At 43.0% G+C, this 22,726-nt stretch overlaps 1 protein-coding gene across 1 annotated transcript in view; it reads left to right on the top strand.

The window, feature by feature from the left end:
* The window catches only part of GIPR (gastric inhibitory polypeptide receptor), a 1,954,711-nt gene that overhangs the window by 1,650,085 nt on the left and 281,900 nt on the right, over positions 1 to 22,726 (top strand). The window contains exon 10 of the mRNA XM_085627720.1: positions 19,935 to 20,073. Coding sequence (XP_085483846.1) covers positions 19,935 to 20,073 — 139 coding nt within the window. The remainder of the gene's footprint in view (positions 1 to 19,934; positions 20,074 to 22,726) is intronic.

Genomic DNA, 22,726 nt, shown 5'->3' with positions numbered 1-22,726 from the left:
AATTAATTTTAATATTTTAAAAAATGTACTCTAACCATTTTTTTTCTCTGAAGTAACTTTAAGATATACGAACTTAAAACATCTTATTTTTGTTCCTAAAACAGAAATTTGATTTTCTATCAAAATCAACATATCGTTTGCCTAATTTTTCTTCACCTGAACCTACTCGACTCACCTTTGTTATTGTGAAGGTAAATTATTTAATACTTGTTATTATTTTTTATTTTTTAATAAAAAAAATAATTTTACCATTAGCAAAAGTGTTGGATGGTGTAGGGGTAAAAAATATTTTTTTAACACATTGAAGGTGCATCATAAAGGAAAGTGTGGGATGGTGCAGGGATAACAATTACTAATGTTACTGCAGTTAGGTGCAGCAGTAGAGAAAGTGTGTGATGGTGCAGGGGTAACAATTACTATTCTTACTCCAGGAAGGTGCAGCAGTAGGGAAAGTGAGGAATGGTGTAGGGGTAACAAATACTATTCTTAGTCCAGGAAGGTGCAGCATTAGAGTAAGTGTGGGATGGTGTAGGGGTAACAATTACTATTCTAACTCCAGGAAGGTGCCGCATTAGGGAAAGTGAAGGATGGTGTAGGGGTATCCATTACTACTCTAAGATCATGATGGTGCAGCATTTTTGAAAGTGTATTATGTTGAGGGGTACAAATTATTTATGTAACTCAAGTGTGGTGCAGCACCAGGGAAAGTATGATATGTTATGTAGTTATACTTACATAAAATGTCATCATTACAAACATTTTTTCAAAATTTGCATTTGTCACCAACGTTGTCAAAGTTTTTAATTTATTATTTTTTTTTTGTTTTCATTTTGACAGACAATTATTTGCAACTTTGTGGGAAAAATCTGTAAAACAAATAACTCAAAACTCCAGCCAGCAGGCCAAAACCACAGCAGAAGCCACACCAAGAAAGAAACACCAAAAACAAAAGGTATTTTAAATGAACACTGTTATAATTCCAACATTATAATAGTCAAACCTTTTATTTATTAATTTAAGTAAAATCCCACAATGCAGAAAATATGAGTTGTAGTTGTAATAAATATTACTATTCTAACTCGAAGAAGGTGCAGCAGTAGGGAAAGTGTGGGATGGTGTAGGAGTAATAATTACTATTCTAACTCCAGGAAGGTGCAGCAGTAGGGAAAGTGTGGGATGGTGTATGGGTAAAATTTACTATTCTTACTCCAGGAAGGTGCAGCAGTAGGGAAAGTGTGGGATGGTGTAGGGGTAACAAATACTATTCTTAGTCCAGGAAGGTGCAGCATTATAGTAAGTGTGGGATGGTGTAGGGGTAACAATTACTATTCTAACTCCAGGAAGGTGCAGCATTAGGGAAAGTGAGGGATGGTGTAGGGGTATCCATTACTACTCTAAGATCATGATGGTGCAGCATTATTGAAAGTGTATTATGTTGAGGGCTACAAATTATTTATTTAACTCAAGTGTGGTGCAGCACCAGGGAAAGTATGATATGTTATGTAGTTATACTTAAATAAAATTTCATCATTACAAACATTTTTTCAAAATTTGCATTTGTCACCAACGTTGTCAAAGTTTTTTATTTATTTTTTTTTTTTAATTTCATTTTCACAGACAATTGTTTGGAACTTTGTGGGAAAAAACTGAAAAACAAATAACCAAAAACTCCAGCCAACAGGCCAAAACCACAGCAGAAGCCACACCAAGAAAGAAACACCATAAACAAAAGGTATTTTAAATCAACACTGTTATAAATCCAACAATATAATAGTCATTTCTTTTTTTTTTTTTTTAAATAAAACCCAACAATGCTTAAAATATGGGTTGTAGTTGGAATAACAATTACTATTCTAACTCCAGGAAGGTGCAGCAGTAGGGAAAGTGTTGGATGGTGTAGGGATAAAATTTACTATTCTAACTCCAGGAAGGTGCAGCAGTAGGGAAAGTGTTGGATGGTGTAGGGGTAAAATTTACTATTCTAACTCCAGGAAGGTGCAGCAGTAGGGAAAGTGTTGGATAGTGTAGGGGTAAAATTTACTATTCTAACTCCAGGAAGGTGCAGCAGTAGGGAAAGTGTTGGATGGTGTAGGGGTAAGATTTACTATTCTAACTCCAGGGAGGTGCAGCAGTAGGGAAAGTGTTGGATGGTGTAGGGGTATAATTTACTATTCTAACTCCAGGAAGGTGCAGCAGTAGGGAAAGTGTTGGATGGTGTAGGGGTAAAATTTACTATTCTAACTCCTGGAAGGTGCAGCAGTAGGGAAAGTGTTGGATGGTGTAGGGGTAAAATTTACTATTCTAACTCCAGGAAGGTGCAGCAGTAGGGAAAGTGTTGGATGGTGTAGGTGTAAAATTTACTATTCTAACTCCAGGAAGGTGCAGCAGTAGGGAAAGTGAGGGATGGTGTAGGGGTAAAATTTACTATTCTAACTCCTGGAAGGTGCAGCAGTAGGGAAAGTGTTGGATGGTGTAGGGGTATAATTTACTATTCTAACTCCAGGAAGGTGCAGCAGTAGGGAAAGTGTTGGATGGTGTAGGGGTAAAATTTACTATTCTAACTCCTGGAAGGTGCAGCAGTAGGGAAAGTGTTGGATGGTGTAGGGGTAAAATTTACTATTCTAACTCCAGGAAGGTGCAGCAGTAGGGAAAGTGTTGGATGGTGTAGGGGTATAATTTACTATTCTAACTCCAGGAAGGTGCAGCAGTAGGGAAAGTGTTGGAATGTGTAGGGGTAAAATGTACTATTCTAACTCCAGGAAGGTGCAGCAGTAGGGAAAGTGTTGGATGGTGTAGGGGTAAAATGTACTATTCTAACTCCAGGAAGGTGCAGCAGTAGGGAAAGTGTTGGATGGTGTAGGGGTATAATTTACTATTCTAACTCCAGGAAGGTGCAGCAGTAGGGAAAGTGTTGGATGGTGTAGGTGTAAAATTTACTATTCTAACTCCAGGAAGGTGCAGCAGTAGGGAAAGTGTTGGATGGTGTAGGGGTAAAATTTACTATTCTAACTCCAGGAAGGTGCAGCAGTAGGGAAAGTGTTGGATGGTCTAGGGGTAAAATTTACTATTCTAACTCCAGGAAGGTGCAGCAGTAGGGAAAGTGTTGGATGGTGTAGGGGTATAATTTACTATTCTAACTCCAGGAAGGTGCAGCAGTAGGGAAAGTGTTGGATGGTGTAGGTGTAAAATTTACTATTCTAACTCCAGGAAGGTGCAGCAGTAGGGAAAGTGTTGGATGGTCTAGGGGTAACATTTACTATTCTAACTCCAGGAAGGTGTAGCAGTAGGGAAAATGTTGGATGGTGTAGGGGTAACATTAGAGCTAGTGTATTTACTTTTACATCCTAATTTTTTTTTTCTTCTCTTCTCTTCACAGATAATGTCTACTCTTGAAGCAGCTAAATATTTAAAATCGAGGAAAGGGAAAAATGTATTAAACCATGCAGGATACATTTATAGTAAGGAAAGAATAAGTTTTCCTAGAAATCATTGGAGGTGTGTGCAATACTACACTACCCATTGCAGTGGCAGAGCGGTTACACTTGATAATTTAGTTGTAAAAACAACAGAACATAACCACTCTGCCTCTGCAATGGAGGTAGAAATAAGAGAAACTGTTAATGAAATGAAAGCTATTGCAAGCACCTCCAATGATTCCACAGGATCCATTTTAAGAGAGGTTGCACAGCATGTCCCCAGTCATGTTGCTAGTAACATGCCTATAATTCCTAATTTGAGAAGAATTATTCAAAGACAAAAGCAGGCAAGTAACATCCAATTATCTACACCACATACTTTTTCTGATATTAGAATTCCACATGATCTTTCTATTTCTTTTTCTGATGAACCTTTCCTTCTGCATGATAACCAAAACCCTCAGAAACGAATTATTATTTTTAGTACCCCACGTAACCTAGCAAAGTTAGAAAATAGTGAAATTTGGATGATGGATGGGACGTTTAAAAGTACACCCCATCCTTTCACTCAAATTTACACTATACATGCAAAAATCAACAATAATGTAATCCCCTTAGTATATAGTTTGCTACCTGATAAGACTTCTGCAACATACTCTGAACTTTTATCAGTTATTAAAAGTAAAACTTCTCAAAGTCCTAGGAAAATAATAATAGATTTTGAATTGAGCATGATCAATGTGATCACTAAAACGTACACGGATACCCAAATTCAGGGATGTTTTTTCCATTTTTCCCAGGCATTTTGGCGTAAATTACAAAAAACATCCCTAGTTGCAGAATACTGTCGAGATAGCAAACTACAGTTTGAATTAAAAAAATTAACAGCACTTTGTTTTTTTCCTCCCGATAGTGTGGACGAGTACTACACTGCTATTGTAGAATCTGTTTTTTATACAAGTAATGAAGAGAAATTGGCACCCATCCTAAATTATTTTGAGGACACATGGATTGGGTACCTAAGCAGATCGGGTCGCAGGAGGAAGCCACGATTCCATGTGGAGTGGTGGAACTGTTACACAAGCTGTTTAGAGGGAGAAGCAAAAACAAATAATGCCATTGAGGGATGGCATAACTCCTTCAACCATACAATTGGCAAACCTCATCCTAATTTCTACTCTTTCTCGGAAACTTTGAAGAAGGAGCAAAGTTTTCAAGAAATGAGACTTGCCCAAACACTTGCAGGTAGTCTAAACCCACGAGTAACTGTGAAAACAAAGGAAATGTCTGAGAGACTATTGGCTATATTACAACAATTTACGTTGTGTGTGGCTCTAGACTACCTGGAAAATCTTGCTAACATTCTTTCTTTTTTAAAAATAGTTATGTACTTACTTTCCTGCTTTGCTTCAAATTTAAATAACCTTTAATTACAATTGGCATACAATTCTTTTCCAAACATTTTTTCAAAATTACGAGTCGGGTCTCCTAATTTTTGTCTTTTTTTTCACAATCTTCAATTTTTTCCAAACAACCAATGTATCCAAAGCAACTTTACCATAATATTTGTCCAACTTTCCAAAGATCAATAGCAAGAAAATAATTTTTTGAAAACTTCCTAACTAACTACCACCCATAAAGTCCAAAAAATCTCTACCAATTCAAATTTTCAAAAGTCAATCCATTTTCCGAAATGCACATTGCTGCATAAACACCAAATTAATAACAATCTTTTTTTTCACAAATTACGAATACGCAAACTTTTTTTTTTTAAACCAAAATAAAAATCATTTATATTCGTACCGAAGTGTTTAAATGAACATTTTTGTAGAAACTTTCATTAATGTTACAGTTAAACAAGTTTTTTTTTTGTTACAATTAACTTTCCTCGACCCGACATAGGCATACACTAATGACATGAACGTGGACATGCTTTTTTACATTTTAAACATCAATTAGTTATCCCGCAACCTCTCCTTATTCGTTTTTTTACTATATATGTATCTTTTTTTAACTTAATATCTATAAATAAATGTGAAAAAGTTTCCTACCTGGACGCAGATCAGCTTCCTGCTGCTTCCTCCTCCGATGCTCTCCAAAATGGCGCCTTACGTTTACGTTCACGTCATGACGTCATCGCGTGCATCAATGTTAAAAAAGGACTATTTTATTTACTATTTCAATAAATATATGTTTAAAAATAGTAATAAATAATGTTTATTTTTTCTAAAATATGTACATTATGTTATAAAAAACAATAAATCAAAAATGTTTTTTCTATGTTTTTTCAAATAAAGAAATATTTAATAAACCTTATTTGTTTACTGTTATTTATTATTAATTTGTTATTTAAACATGTTAAATTTATATTATAATATGTAAATTTACTAAATGTGTTCCTTACCTCGACTCTATTTTCTTTTTTCTTTCAAACTTGCTTTTTCTTCTCTTTTCGCTCCTTCCTTTCTTGTTCCGCGGGTTGTATCTTCTTAAGCTGCCAAAATAAATGAAGGACAATTTATCACATAGACTTCAATACAAAAGCGTGGGAATTTTTTTAAAGTAAGTTCTATTTTCTTAGTTCTATTTTCTTTTGGTATAATTTCATGTTAATTTATTTTTAAATAACTCTATTAATATTTTAAATATTATATAAATTTTTTTTGACATTATCTTATTTAAAAATGAAATACTCCAAAAGTACTCTTTCTTTTTTTAAATAAATTATATTATTAATTACATTTTAAATAAGAAAGTTAAAAATACTCAAGTATTAATCTCTCATAATACTACTCATTTATTATACTTTATTTATTTTTTTATTAATACTTAAAAATACTCTTTCATATTTTAAAAATACTCAAGTATTAATCTCTCATAATACTACTCATTTATTATACTTTATTTATTTATTTATTTATACTTAAAAAATACTCTTTCATATTTTAAAAATACTCAAGTATTAATCTTTTATAATACCACTCATATATTTTAATTTATCTTATTTATTAAATAATTTATACTCAATAATTACTCTCATATTTTTTAAATATAGTATTTAATATAAATAATAAAATATTAATTAATTATTTTTCAAATACTCCAAAAGTACTCTCTTTTTTTAAATAATTTATATTATTAATTACATTTTAAATAAGATATTTAAAAATACACAAGTATTAATCTCTCATAATACTACTCATTTATTATACTTTATTTATTTATTTATTTATACTTAAAAAATACTCTTTCATATTTTAAAAATACTCAAGTATTAATCTTTTATAATACTACTCAAATATTTTAATTTATCTTATTTATTAAATAATTTATACTCAATAATTACTCTTTCATATTTTTAAAATATAGTATTTAATATAAATAATAAAATATTAATTAAATATTTTTCTAACATCATTTTTCTAAAAAATAAAAAAAATTAAAAAATGCGTTGTAATGGTATATGCGTTGTAAAAGTACTTACCATATAAAAGCATGCGTTGTAAATGCATGCGTTGTAAAAGTTTTTGCGTTGTAAAAAATGCATTGTAATAGCATTGCGTTGTAAAAGTTGCGTTGTAAAGGTTGTTTCCCCACACACACACACACAGTTTCTTGGTTATTTATGTTGTGGTAAACCCACGGAATGAGGAATAACTATGCAAACCCGATTCTCTCAGTTGAAATGACACAAATAATTCCCTATTACGTTCAGATTATCGCGGTCATTCACCACCTGCTGGAGGTGATAAATGGGAGCGACTGGTGGTGCAGGGCTGGAGGCCGGGGAGGAGGGGGGGGGTCACCAGGAGGGGAGTGGAGAGGGCATCGGTGAGCACTGAAGGTTGGTCTCACAGGGGAAGCACGGTCGTGCTTTAGAGGGCATTGAATGTTAAGTGCGACTTTTTATTTGATTTAGACAAATTGTTTTACTTGGGATGCTAGAAGCGTAATACCAATACTACCTATCCTGTTCTTCAATGCAACAAAAAATAATAATTACATGTTGGGGAACACTTCGAACAGTATGTACTGAAAGTATATTTTTCAAAAGCACTGGCGTGCATTTTGTATTCATACCTCTCTGTGTTATAAATGAGATAGGTTTACCCTTTGCCACGAAGTAATATCATCAGATACTCATTTCCGAACCATCCTCAAGTTATCAAGAGCAATCACACCATGTAAAGTAATCAGACAGTCATTTTCAAGTCATCCTGAAATCATCAAGCTGAGTTTCTAAACTCTGCTGATGACTTCAAGAGCTTGATGATGTCTGATGATGACGAAATGAATTCTAGAGTAGTTGGATGATATTCGATGATTCTGGGATGGCTTCTAAAGTCATTCAGTTTGACCTGGGCTCCTACTGCTTTTCCTGCCTTCTTTGCGTCTTTGGTTCCTCCTCCATCGGGCTTGTATGTTTATCCCGCTGGTTTTAGAGTATTGCATCTGTCCACTCTGAGAAAATCCAGTTCTTCTATTATGGAGGGTTTGTTTGGGCCAATCCATGCTGCAGGGCCTGATCCTCTGCTCCGAGACAGTTTCTGGTAGCTTTCTTTCTTGCAACGCTCTATTGCCATCAGTTTACCTTTGTCTTTTCAGCACATCCAACCGTTTTGCAAAAGTAAATATTTGCCCCTGTTCATAGTCGACCTTATCACGGTGAAACTTTGATGCTTTTCTGTTTTTAATTACATCCTCATATTTATTTAGTCGTGTTTTGATCTCCTCACATTGTTGTTTGACCATATCTTGTTCAGGATGTGCATCTGTGGAAATTTAGTTTGCGAACTGAACATTATCTGCGCCATCTTGTCTCTCCCCAGCGCGACACACAGGAAAGCGCACGGCAGCCATTTTAGGCACTTTGGTCTCTCCCTGCTCATTGGCGATCGCCAGCGCGTCCCCCTGGCGCTGCAAGTATCCCCCCCGCGCGCCGGCCACCCCCGCTCTCTCATACACGGGCCATAAACCCTCTCCTTCTGCGCGACCCTGCCATGGAACCACATCCCACGCCTGACCGACATCCCATACATGGTCATGCATCTCTTTGATAACCCCCTTCCTCTGCGCCCCATTGTCCGAACCGATCCCAGGCCATCACCTAGCCCTGCGGATGCAGTTTATTGCCCCTACTGTAAGGGAAACACCCCACATCAAAAGGATTACAGTAGATCAAGGCCCCCCACCCCCTGAGACCCGAGCGGTCGCACACACCCCCGGGAATTGGCGGAATGTCCAGCTGTGTGATAGCCATCTCCTACTGTGGGTGGGGTGGGGACTTCCACTGTAGATATGTGTGGGAACGAGCTCAAAGTGGGGATTCCGAGGATGTTCTTTCATGTATCAAGACAATCTCAAGAATGTGCCATGTATGATAAACCTGCAATAAAGTCATAAACCTGTGTATAAGAGGCCAGGCCTCAGAGATGCAGTTAGAGCACCTCGTGACGATACTTCGCTGTCTGATCTGATGTGTTCCACTCCGACGGAATAAAACTTTGTTTCCTGCCTTCCAGTCTCCGGCGCCTGCCTCTTTATTGGTTTAGCATCGAATGGTATAAGAGGCGATTACCGCCGGGCAATACTTGAAAGGTTATCGACTACGACTGCCGCAACCATTTAACAATTGGCGTCCCAAGCGTGGGGCCCATCAGCGACACGTGGATCCAGTGGGAGAGGTCCCGACGACAGAGTGAACGACTGCAACGATCGGGAGAGCTCCTGCCCGATAGACCCTCGTCTGGCAGCCGATCATCCGAACTTCACTGGTTCCGAGCAGACCTCTCTCGAGTGATCTACGGTCCTGACTGGGAACCATCAGGAGTGCCGCGGCAAATACGGAGAGTAGAGGACGATCGGGCGCTGGAGGCGGAAGACGAGAAACTGTCCACGCGGTCCGGGTAAGGTCGTGAAACACGACAAATTGCGAAATGATTGATTGATTGATTGAAAAATACTAGTATTGCTTATTGATTGTTCTCTTTGAGATATTCGCTGTCTACAAACAGGGAGGAGTAGAAATACTCTCTCTCTCTCCCTTTGCAGATAGTGAAGGGTAGGTAACGCAGACTTTTGTCCCCGTTGTAACCCGTCGTGCCTATCTTTATCTCCCCACTGATTGATTGTCCGAACATTGATTGTTTTGAAGGATAGTGCTCTTTGAGATATTCTCTGTTTGCAAATAACGTAGAATAGAAATATTCTGTCTAGTCTTTGCAAATAGTGAAGGGTAGGTAACGCAGAATTTTGTCCCCAGTGTAACCCGTCGTGCCTATCTTTATCTCCCCATTGATTGATTGATTGTCCGAACACTAGTTGTTCGATATTGGTTCTTTGGAGGTATTCTCCGCTTACAAATAACGAGGAATAGAGATATTCTGTCTAGTCTTTGCAAGCAGTGAAAAGATAGGTAGTGCTGACTTTTGTCCCCGTTGTAACCCGTCATGCCTATCTTCTCCCCACTGATTGGTAGTTGGTTCTGCCCGGACCGCTTATTAGAGGTGGACCATCCGGCTCCACTGGAAGGCACCCCTAATAAGGACATGTTCACTAAATATGGACTAGTCGCCATAGCTTATAGCAAGCTATGGCATAAATATACAAGGAAGGACCCCGAGAGTCAGTGGCCACTGATGGGATCCTTCGACGACCATAAGATAGAAATGCTAGAAATAGCTCTGCGTAGCAATAAAACGAAGCCTACTATGCTTGACAGTATCGGCATGTGGCGCAAAGAAGCAACACAACGGAAAAAGAGGGAAGAAGTAAAAGCAGAAAAGGAATTACGAAAGGCAGCTCACCTTGCCGCTAGAAAGTTAGAAGAAGAAATAAAGGAGAGAAGGGAAACTAAACTAAGACAGGAGCCCGAAACATCAGGCCAGTACCCTGTTAGGACCCCCTCTATGCTTTACCCTGAGTTGTCCTCTAAGCAACGAACGAATGACGAATTACTATTAGGTCCCCCGATCATTTACATGCCCCCTCCATACGCACCCTCCCAATCGGTAGTGCAACACCCACAACCCCCAAACACAAGCGAAAGCAGTACAGGGGCCTCGGTCCTCACGGCCTCCGCGCCGGCCGAGCCTCTTGTACTGAACACAACGTTGGCAATAACGTTGGATAACCCTGAGATGAGAAAGAAAGATTCCACCAGAATGAATCGACTAACAAAGGATGAACGAGCAGGAATCGACAAGATAGTAGGGACACTGGTGGAGCGAAAGGAAAGTGAGGAGTATATAACAGACGTGTATAACTCGTATGCCGACAACCGCAGACGACACTTTGTCGTACGACTTTGTTATCACGCCCTGAATACATATGAGGATAGGTACCACGATAAAGGTCCCGAAGGCTTAGCGGCCCTATATAGGAAGGTAGACATTGGGGAAGAAGGAGAGGGCGATGTGACAAACCTCTTCACTCGTACACTCGAGGTCTATCGACACCTTAAAGAGCACAGACAGACAACCAAAGCAGAAACTCCCATAGCGACTAAGCCCCAGGCAGGAAGGACTGATACCATGATGCCCATCAAAGAGGCCGCCCCCTACTGGGTCCCCCCACGAGGTCAGGGAACACATGACGACATCAACCACCAAGATGCGAAGGGAAGGGTTGTATATAATTGGGTCTACCAGCCATGGGACCGACAAGACATTTTGACCTTTAGAAAAACTCTACCCGACTTAAGAAAGAACCCGACTGCCTTCTACACCGAACTAGGAACAGCCTTAGGTTCAACAATAATGACTTTAGCAGATATCGACTTGTTCTTCGGGTTATGTCTGCCGGCTGATGTGTGGAAGCAAATCCGGAAAGTTGACCACGCTGAGCCGTTCGGATATACCTGGGTACAACTCGATACCATAGATAAACAGCGAGAACCGGGACAGAAACCCCCGAAAGCCATATTGGAGCTCCCAGACAAGATTGTACAGAAGTTGAAGACTCTAATCCCAGAAAGAAAGGTAGACTGGTCGATAGTGACGGCTTGTCGCCAGAAACCCCAGGAGGATGTGTCTGAATACTTCTCTCGATTCGAGACTGTGTTTTCCGATTATAGTGGCCAGGACATGACCACCGCAACCGGACATCACCTCTTTGTCCAGAATTATGTGAAGGGTCTGTCACAAGAAGTCTCCCAGAAGCTACAGACCAGCGAGAGTAGTTGGGCAGCCTCCAAACCCGCAGCAATCCTCCAGATGGCCCAATACTACGAAAACCAAAAGAATGAGAACGATAGGGCGTCAGAGAGGAAGAAAAAGGAACTGAAGGAGAGGGTAATAATAGCACAGTTGCAAGGGGTGACCATAGGAAGGGAACCCCCAAAAGGGAATTACCAACCAACCGCCCCCAGAAAGCTACCCCCTAGAGACCATACACCTGCACCCTACAACGGACGGAGAGACTTAGATGGGAACCAATGTGCGTTCTGTAGAGGGTTCGGACACTGGAAATCCCAGTGCCCGGTCCTTCTGGAATTGAACAAAAATAGGGACCCCAGAGACACAGCATATGACCCCAGAAATAGAGGACAGGGACGAGGGTACACGAACGACGCCATCAACGACAGGCCAGGCAGACCAAACACCTTTGATCGCCCCCGACAAAACCAGTGTCAGCAGTCCGACTATGAAAGCACCCATGACTTCGCATAGGACCGCCAGGGGCAAGGGAGGGATCCAGTCGAACTCCGTGTTGACCAGCAAGGTCCTTACGTCACTGCTAAGGTCTTGGGTACAAAGTCTCCATTCCTGGTAGATACTGGGGCGACACGTAGTGCGTTATCTAAACGACGGATTCCTAGGGCACCCTTGTCTGGCTCACACGTAACCTCAATAGGCTTCGATGGAACGCCCTCCACTAACCCCTTATCAGCACCAATCTCCTTTGACTTAGAAGATAACGCCACTGACACGACCTTTCTGCTCTCCTCCAACACCCCTGATGCTATTATGGGACTTGATTTGCTAAAACATTTCCGAGCTACCATCTGATGCTCCCCAGACGGAGTTCGAGTCATCCTGCACGATAACCCAGATCTGTTCAGACCTTGTCACACACGACGTATGCTCTCTATAACTGATGCTGACCTGTCCCTACTCGACACGTTACCCTCACATCTATGGGCTAAAACCGACTCACGACCCAGTACACATAACCGTCCGACCGGACGCAGTGCTACCAAAGCTTCCACAGTATCGAATATCGCCCGAAGGTGAGAAGGCATTGGTGGAAATCATCCAGTCCCTAGTCAATGCAGGAGTAGCAGAAGAAGTAGTCAGTAATGTTTGCAACAGCCCTATCCTACCCATTGTAAAGAAGCAAGGCGAGGGAGATCAGAAAGCATACCGCTTCATTGTTGACTTACGAGAAGTCAACAAAGTAGTCATACCTCAGTACCCCGTGGTCTCAGACATCACCACCATCCTCACCCTAATTCCGTCCACTGCCACCACCTTTACTGTTATTGATCTCAAGAACGCATTCTTCTCCATCCCCATCCACCCAGACAGCCGCTACCTGTTCGGCTTCACTTTGAAAGCCCGGTCGTGCAGATTCTGTAGGGCACCCCAAGGCTACACTGAGAGTCCCAGCATTTATAGCCAAGCCCTCAAGAGACAACTAGATGCAGTCCAATTGCCCGATGGAGTGGTGTTAATACAGTATGTCGATGACATCCTTTTGGCGGCCGACACCACCCCACTTGCTGACACGGCCACCCTTCACCTCCTCCACTTCCTCGCGGAGAACGGTCACAAGGTCTCCAGGAAGAAGTTGCAGTTCTGCCAACCCCAAGTGACATACCTAGGCCACCTCCTATCCAAGGATGGGAGGAAACTTACCCCTGACCGAATTCAGACCATCCTAGAAACCCCTGTTCCCAAAACTCAGAAGCAAGTGCGGTCTCTAGTAGGCCTCACCTCCTTTTGTCGACAATGGTTGCCAAACTTCAGTCTTATTGTAAAACCTCTGCTTTCCCTGCTGGCTAAAGATGTCCCCTTCCCCCTCCCCTGGACACCCGAATACCAATCCTCCTTCAAAGAATTACGAGACGCCCTCTGCTCGGCCCCAGTCCTAGGAACCCCAGACTACACTAAACCTTTCTCCCTCTACACCCACGAAAGGGAGGGATGTGCGTTGTCTGTCCTAACCCAGTCCATAGGCCCTAAACAACGCCCTTGTGCCTACTTCTCTGCCACTCTTGACCCTGTAGCCAGAGCATTGCCCGCCTGCCTTCGAGCAGTAGCCGCCGCTGCTGTCTCTATCCGGCAAAGTGAGGGGATCGTGCTCTCGAACCCCCTCACTGTATTGGTACCCCATGCGGTTGACACCCTCCTGAACCAGACCAAGACTCAACACCTGACTAGCGCACGACTGACTGGCTATGAACTGACTCTGCTTGCACCCCACATCACATTGAAACGATGCACCACTCTGAATCCAGCCACTCTACTACCTCTCCCTGACACTGACCCCAATGCGCCCCCCATACATGACTGCGTGACTCTCACCGACGAACAGACCAAGAGTAGGGTTGACCTTCGAGATACTGCCTTCCCGGACCCTGACGGAGAACTATGGGTGGATGGCTCATGCATCAAGCTCCCCGATGGCACCACTTCCGCTGCCTATGCAGTCACCACAGCCCGAACAGTTGTTGAGACAGCCCGCATCACACAGCGATCCGCACAGGCGGCTGAACTGATTGCTCTCACACGAGCATGCATCCTGGCAGCAGGGACAACCGCAAACATTTACACAGACAGCCAATACGCCTTCGGGGTAGTTCACCACTTTGGGCTCCTTTGGAAGGAGAGGGGATTCCTGACTTCCCATGGCACACCCATCCTGAATGGAGATCTAGTCTCTGCCCTGACCGAAGCAGTCCTCCTCCCCACACGGCTGGCTGTGATCAAATGCCAGGCACACAAGAAAGTGACAGACATTATAGGACAGGGAAATGCACTAGCTGACATTACTGCCCAAACCACAGCCGAAAATAGGTCCACGACCCGTATGTACGTAACCAGGTCACAAACTGAGAAATGGAAGGATGCTAGGGAAACGATTAGGGACATCCAATTAGCCAGTACACCACACGAATTAACTGAATGGGCCCGGGTGGGATTGAAGGACGATGACGGTTGCTGGCGAACTAAAGACTCGAACAAATGGTTGCTACCTGACTCATATTTGATCCCCATGCTAACCATGGCACACTCCCCCGCACACATAGGGTCTGCTCCCATGATCGAACTCATCTCCAAAGTCTGGCACAACGACAAAATCTTAGACTCAGCCAAACGTCTGGTCCAACAATGCCTGGTCTGCCTCCAACACAACCCTGGGAAAGGAACTGCTATACCCCGGGGAGGGTTTGGGGTTCCCAATCACCCCTTTGAAGTCCTACAAATGGACTACGTCCAGTTAGAAAGGTGCCAAGGTTTGAAGTACGTACTTGTCGTTGTGTGTGCCTTCAGCAAGTGGGTGGAAGCCTACCCAACCCACGACAACACCGCTATGACTACCGCAAAAGTACTACTGAAAGAATTCTTCCCCCGATACGGCCTTTGTCGAATTTTGTGGAGCGACAACGGCCCCCACTTTGTAGCCGAGGTTATCCAACTCATCTTAAAGGGGCTGGGTGTAAAACAGAAGTTCCATGCGGTCTTCCATCCCCAATCTGCAGGCTTGGTTGAGCGACATAATGCCACATTGAAGCTTAAGATAGCAAAAATAGTTGCCACCACAGGACTGAAATGGCCAGACGCTCTCCCGCTAGCATTGCTATCAATGCGTTCCACCCCCACCAAACACCACTTAACCCCCTACGAGGTCGTCTTCGGGCGGCCCATGAACCTTTGGACTGCACCGAAGCCAACATCCATCCACGACGTCCCGGACGTCCTCATGTCTGACTATTTGTATAACCTAACTAAAACGTTGTCTGTTATCCATCAGCAGGTGCTGCAAGCCATTACTGACGTTTCCAGAGGCCCCGGGCACGACATCCAACCGGGTGACTTTGTCTTAGTGCGTAACTTCCAGCGCACCAAGAGTCTGGAGCCCCGGTGGACGGGCCCTCTGCAAGTCCTGATCACCACCCGAACAGCTCTTCGAGTGGAGGGGAAGCGCAATTGGCTGCATGCACACCACTGCAAGAAGGTATCATCGACCCTGACGACCACGGACAACATCACCGCCCAAGAGGAACTACTGGACACAGACCGACCATCCCTGAGCCACTGCCCGGATACAGAGACACTTGAATTAACGAAATATCCCGATCCTACTGTCCCATCCAAAGAAGGGTATAACCTACGACGAAAGGAGGGAACTTCGGCTAAGCAGACCACAAACTAAGTTGAAATCTCAAGAGCGGTTGCCTAGCCACCTCAAAGGCCACCAGGAGAGAAACTAAACAAAGTCTGTGGTTCTGCCCGCTACCGAGTCCCTTGAAGGTGATGGAAGCATCCGACATGAAGATGATGGAAGCAACCGGACGTCCGAAGATCCACTACAAAAACCCAAAGACTGACAGAATGCACAGCTCAAAGACTATTGCACTTTTCTTTACCCTTCTCTTTTGCCTTCTCCTCATGGTCACCTTCTGGATCATGGAGGAGAGCACACCCGCTCATAAGACATTGCTGACCACCGTTCAACCTATCACCATGAAAGAACACCATCTGATCTCACTTTCACCCCAACTCCGAGAAAGGCGTAAGGAGTTCTGGAATAACTCTTTTGTGCAGTTGTTCCACCAACACAATCTTGCCGCCAATGCCACTAATTGCTGGATCTGTGGATTGCTACCACATGCCACTGGACACTCTATCCCTTTCATCCCTTCACCTTTTTCTGTCCATGGTTCCTGCCTCGCATGGCTAATCCTCCTGCAAGAAAGCTACAAGGACAATGCCACTTCCGGCAGAACTATGTCACACTTCTACCATGGGTTCTGGCTGAACAAAACTGGAAGAACTTCTGCCCCCTTCTGTCCTCTGAGATCAAACACTTCCTTTCACATGGACATCCCTGCCAAAGAACGAGTTGAAATGCAGGTGTTCAACAACCCAGCCAGACCCACCTTCTCTTACCTCCGGAAACGAACGGCCGCCACCCTAACAGTGGCCCTATCCGTCATCAACATCACTGGATTTGTGTGCCTCGAAGGCCTGGGGGCGCAGCTGGTGGGCCACAGCTCTTGCCTCATCACCCGAACATTGGACTCAGTTGATCCACCCTCCTTTGTTGCCTCCCCGAATATGTACTTCGTCTGTGGTACAAAGGCCTACACCTGGCTTCCGAAAGGTTGGGGAGGCATCTGCTACATCGCCTTTGTCCTTCCTCCGACATATGTGGCTCCAGCAAACCATCACCGACAGAAACGTGCCAAAGACATTGTACAAGCCGACTCCACCGGAGCACAGTTCATGGATGCAGTAAAAGGTCTTGTTCCACTCTGGGGTCCAATGGCAAACAGCCGTGCCATCCGCCACTTAACCTAGGCAGTCGAAACGGCGATGAACATTACGGCTGGCATCCTCGCCAACAACACCGCCGAGCTTCAGGCCGTCCGCCTGGTGGCTCTTCAGAACCGCCTCGTTCTAGATGTGGTTCTGGCTGATCGTGGAGGAGCATGCCGCATCACTGGGTCCAGCTGTTGTACCTACGTACCGGATAACTCACCCTCAGTCTACAAAGCAATTGAACACCTCCACAGACTTTCCGCAGAGGTTCATCAGGAGCAAGAAGAATGGTCACTGGGAAGTTGGTTTTGGGACACTATTAGAAGTTGGGGATGGAGGCTGTTTTCAGTTATCCTACTACCAATTGTGATACTATGTGGATGTTGCTTGGGGATTCAGTGTCTGCCACCTTTATGTTCGCTTTTTATGAACTGCATCTGCCCTAAGACTTTGAACTTTGAAGCGGAGCGAATGAAAGCTTTGTATGAGGTGGAAGTTCTTAGTATTATGGAGATAGATCCGAACTAAACAAGCTGGCGAGATATGTTAAAAGGGAGGACTGTGGAAATTTTGTTTGCGAACTGAACATTATCTGCGCCATCTTGTCTCTCCCCAGCGCGACACACAGGAAAGCGCACGGCAGCCATTTTAGGTACTTTGGTCTCTCCCTGCTCATTGCCGATCGCCAGCGCGTCCCCCTGGCGCTGCAAGTATCCCCCCCGCGCGCCGGCTACCCCCGCTCTCTGATACACGGGCCATAAACCCTCTACTTCTGCGCGACCCTGCCATGGAACCACATCCCACGCCTGACCGACATCCCATACATGGTCATGCATCTCTTTGATAACCCCCTTCCTCTGCGCCCCATTGTCCGAACCGATCCCAGTCCATCACCTAGCCCTGCGGATGCAGTTTATTGCCCCTACTGTAAGGGAAACACCCCACATCAAAGGGATTACAGTAGATCAAGGCCCCCCACCCCCTGAGACCCGACCGGTCGCACACACCCCTGGGAATTGGCGGAATGTCCAGCTGTGTGATAGCCATCTCCTACTGTGGGTGGGGTGGGGACTTCCACTGTAGATATGTGTGGGAACGAGCTCGAAGTGGGGATTCCGAGGATGTTCTTTCATGTATCAAAACAATCTCAAGAATGTGCCATGTATGATAAACCTGCAATAAAGTCATAAACCTGTGTATAAGAGGCCAGGCCTCAGAGATGCAGTTAGAGCACCTCGTGACGATACTTCGCTGTCTGATCTGATGTGTTCCACTCCGACGGAATAAAACTTTGTTTCCTGCCTTCCAGTCTCCGGCGCCTGCCTCTTTATTGGTTTAGCATCGAATGGTATAAGAGGCGATTACCGCCGGGCAATACTTGAAAGGTTATCGACTACGACTGCCGCTACCATTTAACACATCTATTTCTAAATTCAGTTGATCAATTTGGCTTTGCAGAGCGCTCCTGTCTAGTTCAGCATATTTGACTAGAATTTTTACTAATCGGGCCGATGGCTCCAAGTTACTTTCAGCCCATTCCTTGAGCATTTGAGGATTGAGATTCTCAAAATTCTTCGCAATTAAAATCCTGAGGCCCCTGGGGATATTCCCCTTCTCCATATAGAAAGATACATAGATTTTCTTTTTACCCTTACACTGCTTGCAAAAACAATTAAATGCCTGCACCTGATGAGTTGTAAAAAAGCTGTTTATTTCATGCTGTTATACAAGCAGCCCAAATGCATTTTGATTCTTTTCGGACCTTGGTCATAGGATAACTCAAAAGCCCAGTCTCCATGGAGTTATACAACACCACTTTGTCCATATCACTTCATCTTGCCTTTGTATCATTCATGGGAACTGCGGGCCTCATTTACAAGGCCCTGTGCACCACCGGCATGCCACTTTTAGTGACAGTCCGGGGGCGCACACTGCGGAGCCATATCTACAAGGCCACGTAAAGCTACCCTGCGTGGTTTTTCATGGCCTTATAGATATGCAGTGAGGCAACAGAGTTTAAGTTACTGCGTTGTCTCATCCTTCGATAGGGAGGCATGCCATGGGTGTTACAGTGGGTGTACCCACACAACACCCATGGCATTTGACACATTCCCAGATTTACGAGATTTCATCAACCTGATAATACGCCCAAACCCTACGCCTCCCCAGGGGAGGCTTAAGGAAGGCGCAGCGAGGAGAGATACCTTTATTTCTCCTCATTTTTCGTTTTTCTATGTGTGCTGCATTCTGCATGATAAATGCATAAAGTTGTCCACCCCCCTTTTATGTCACTTATTGATCAAGACTGAAATACATATCAAATTGATCTCAGTGCCCTGACTGTTTTGAAAGCCAGTCTGCATAGCAGGGATGATCTTGCTAAATTGTGCCCAGGCCTCCAATTCCTTATGGAGAAATTACACATAGGATTTCCCCTGCACATCCAAGAGGACAATAAGTTCAACGTTTTCCAACTTATCCAGAGAGCCCTTCTTGTGAATTAGAACTAGGCAGGACCCTCGCAAACCCTCGGCACCAGGTTGTTTACTAAATAGATGTTAAACAGAGGGGTCAAATTTAAGGTAGTTGATCTTGGATTAATCACATTATAGAAACAAATGGAAACATAATTGTGTTTGTTAAAAAGCCAAGTGGGCGTCTACTTTGTCTCTTTCCCATGAAGCCTATTTTACATAATACTCTTCCTTAGGATGTCTCTTGCTGATGATGATTTTTGCTCCGAGATGCTTTTGATCATGATGCCACTTGCACTTGATGGCTGTTTCTCTTTGATTCCTCACAATACCTTTTGCTTGTAAATGGCTCTCGCTTATGATGCCTCAGGCTCACGGTTTACTTATGGTGGTTCACATTCGTGTTTCACATTGTGATGCCTGTTACTCATGATGTCGTTTGTTCCTGTCTCTTGCTCATGTTCTTAGACATTGACTCTTTTTAATAATGCCTCACCATCAATGCTTCTTGCTTGCAGAGTATTCTTGCCTGATGCTCTTTCTTCTGATGATTACAGATTAGCAAGGTCTACGCTGACACTGATACCTCTTCTAGGAATTCATGAGGTGGTGTTTGCAGCGGTGCCTGAAGAGCAAGCCAAAGGGACTCTACGTTACATAAAGCTTTTCTATGAACTTCTGCTTAGTTCTCTCCAGGTAAGACCGGTTAATGGAAGGGAGCAAAGATGTGGCGCTCACCCAGGGAGCTGTAAGGCATTATCTATAGAACTTCAGGACTGGTAGCTAGTGGGAGCAGTGAAATGATACGAAAGTTGCTTAATAGTTACCCAAATGTGCTTAGGGGACAAGTACTGAGATATAACTTGTCTAGGAAAATGTTGCTTAGGCAACTGGCACAGGGAAATTATGGGCTGTCTCCTATCAGGTTTAATTTTTTGCAGGGGGTTATTATTTTCAGCAAATAAACCCGGAAATAACTTAACAGTATTATCATTGTCTGCAAAAGTTTTAAGCATCAGTAAATGGAGCTCTACAGGAATAAAATTTACAAATTGAAACAAAAACACCATTATAAGTATTTAGTTCTCTACTTTGTTTAACTTACTTTCATGAGAAAAATATACCCAATCTAAAGCCAAAAAGGAGATTGCTCATTATTAATGGTATTGTGCTGGCAATCATCTTGCTCAAGCAATATTTATGTCTTTGTCACCTATTCGGGGGTGTTAAGGGAAATATACATATCTATTGTCCAAGTACAATAATGTATTAAGTTCTAAATGTTTATGTAGATCCTCTGTCAAAGGTTCAAACTCTAATAATCATCAGTGATTCTGAATGTCAGGATAGGTTCCACACTCCCACATTTCACTATTCGAAGGACTACCACAATCATGTAATAGTGTAATCTCTGTGACCTTATCTTTTGGAAGATGTCTACCAAATGTGTATTTTCTGCATTGCCCTTTGTTTTAGAACAATGCCAAATGATTTATTTTTGACATTCCGAACAGTTATTCGAGTTTTTTTTATTTATTTTTTAACTTGGTCATAATGCTATACATCACATTGTTGGTGTTAACAGTTACAGAGTCCAGATTCCACAATTTTGTGTTGGTTGTATGCAAAATCAAGTCTCTCTATTTTAAAAGATTAAACCTAGTATTTACCCTATTAATGGTGCCCAATGATTGTTTGAAGTCTCATACTTTGTTCGAGAAGTTGAGCAATGGATCTGCCTTTGCTGGATAGATTTCAAATTGTTCCAAAATCAGAAATCTCTCGTTAAAGTCCAATTTCCAGTGTGTTACGTTCCCAGATTACTTATCGTTCATCTTCATTACTCCGATTTTTCCTGACTCGTCCCCTTACTTATTATGTAAATGTAAATGTAGTTGAGCTTATATAGTGCACAGCTACCCGCAGTGGGTTTCCCGGCGCTTGCTTAGGGAACCCGTCCTGGTATTCCCCTGTGAGATAGCAGGGTATCCACAAGGTGAAAGTCAGGCATCCCGCCGCGAGGGGCCGTTGTGGAGATTAAGCAAGCTATTGCCCAGAGTCACAGAGTGTGAACCCGTGAGTCGAGGAGGCACCGGGGCGAGAATTATCGAGTCCGTGGAATTTTTAGCCCAAGACCCGCCGAGGCGGGGAATTGAACCCTGGTCCAGGACCGATCTCAGCTTCCGGGTCTGCCGCCTCTAACCCCTGAGCCACACTTCTCCACTTATTTGAGTCAGTGGCAGACGGTGACATTTGAAAGTGGTGAGTCGTAAAATGATTGTCATACTTCACAGCAGCGAGCGAGCGTAGCGAGCGAGCCCAAACAACCTAAAGGGAGGTTCGGGGGGTTCTCCCCCCAAGAAAATTTTGAAAAAAGAGTGGAAAAATTGTGCATTTTCAAGCAAATTTGAGAAAGCAGGAAGGTTAATAAAGCAATTGTGAAAGTGCAGTTATTACATTAATAAAGAGATGTCATATAACATAGGTAGTTGCTTATTCAGTATAACCACAGAGCTTCATAACAGACTTTGAGATATAATACATTTCTGAGTACCTCACAGATGTTTTATATTTAACAAACAACTAAACAGGTCGCAAATTAGCAGCTTTCAACATATGTTTACTTTTTTTATCTAAAATCAGTACCTCTGTCTTTAAGAGCACCAAACTTTTCAATAACTTGAACGTTAAAGTCGGAGATATTTTGAACTAGCTTGCTCTCTATAGAGAGCATTGCCAAAGCATTTAGTCTTTCCTCAAGCATGGTGTTCCTCAGGAATGTCTTAATCCTCTTTAAGGCGGAAAAAGATAGTTCCGCCTCTGCTGTTGTCATAGGAGTGGTTATGACAATTTTAAGTAAAGCCACTGTCTCTGTAAATGTCTTTTCCATATTAAGTTTATGAATTAAAGCCAGCAAAGACCTGGCATCTTTGGCCGTTCGGTACACAGGCATGGAGTACAGTACAGTCAACTCAGTTTTCAGGTCCTCTTGGTTGAGCATAGGATAAGCTTCCACAGCCTCATGCAGAGCATGCTCAGGGAAGGATTAATCATATTTTGCAAAGTATTCACTTTCCAATAATGCGGCACTCACCAAATGTTTTGTGAAAGCAAAACGTTCTTGTGCATGCACAATTACAATGTCACATATCTCCTTTGCATTTCGGACCAGAGTGGTGATGTTTTTCCTGTGGTTTGAAAAAGTTGAAGCCTCTAGCAGTTTGCTGTCTAAATTGTCAACCTCATCTCTCACTATGCTTATGCGTTCGACAAACATAGCTGTATTTCTTTTCACAGAGACAGTATCGATCTCTCGTGCTTGTAACTGATTGTATACATTTTCGACAGC

The sequence above is a fragment of the Triturus cristatus genome, chromosome 9 (assembly GCF_964204655.1).
Source record: "Triturus cristatus chromosome 9, aTriCri1.1, whole genome shotgun sequence".
In the NCBI taxonomy this organism is placed as follows: domain Eukaryota; kingdom Metazoa; phylum Chordata; class Amphibia; order Caudata; family Salamandridae; genus Triturus; species Triturus cristatus.
Note: the sequence above shows the minus strand (reverse complement) of the source record. Positions and strands in the feature narration are given on the sequence as shown.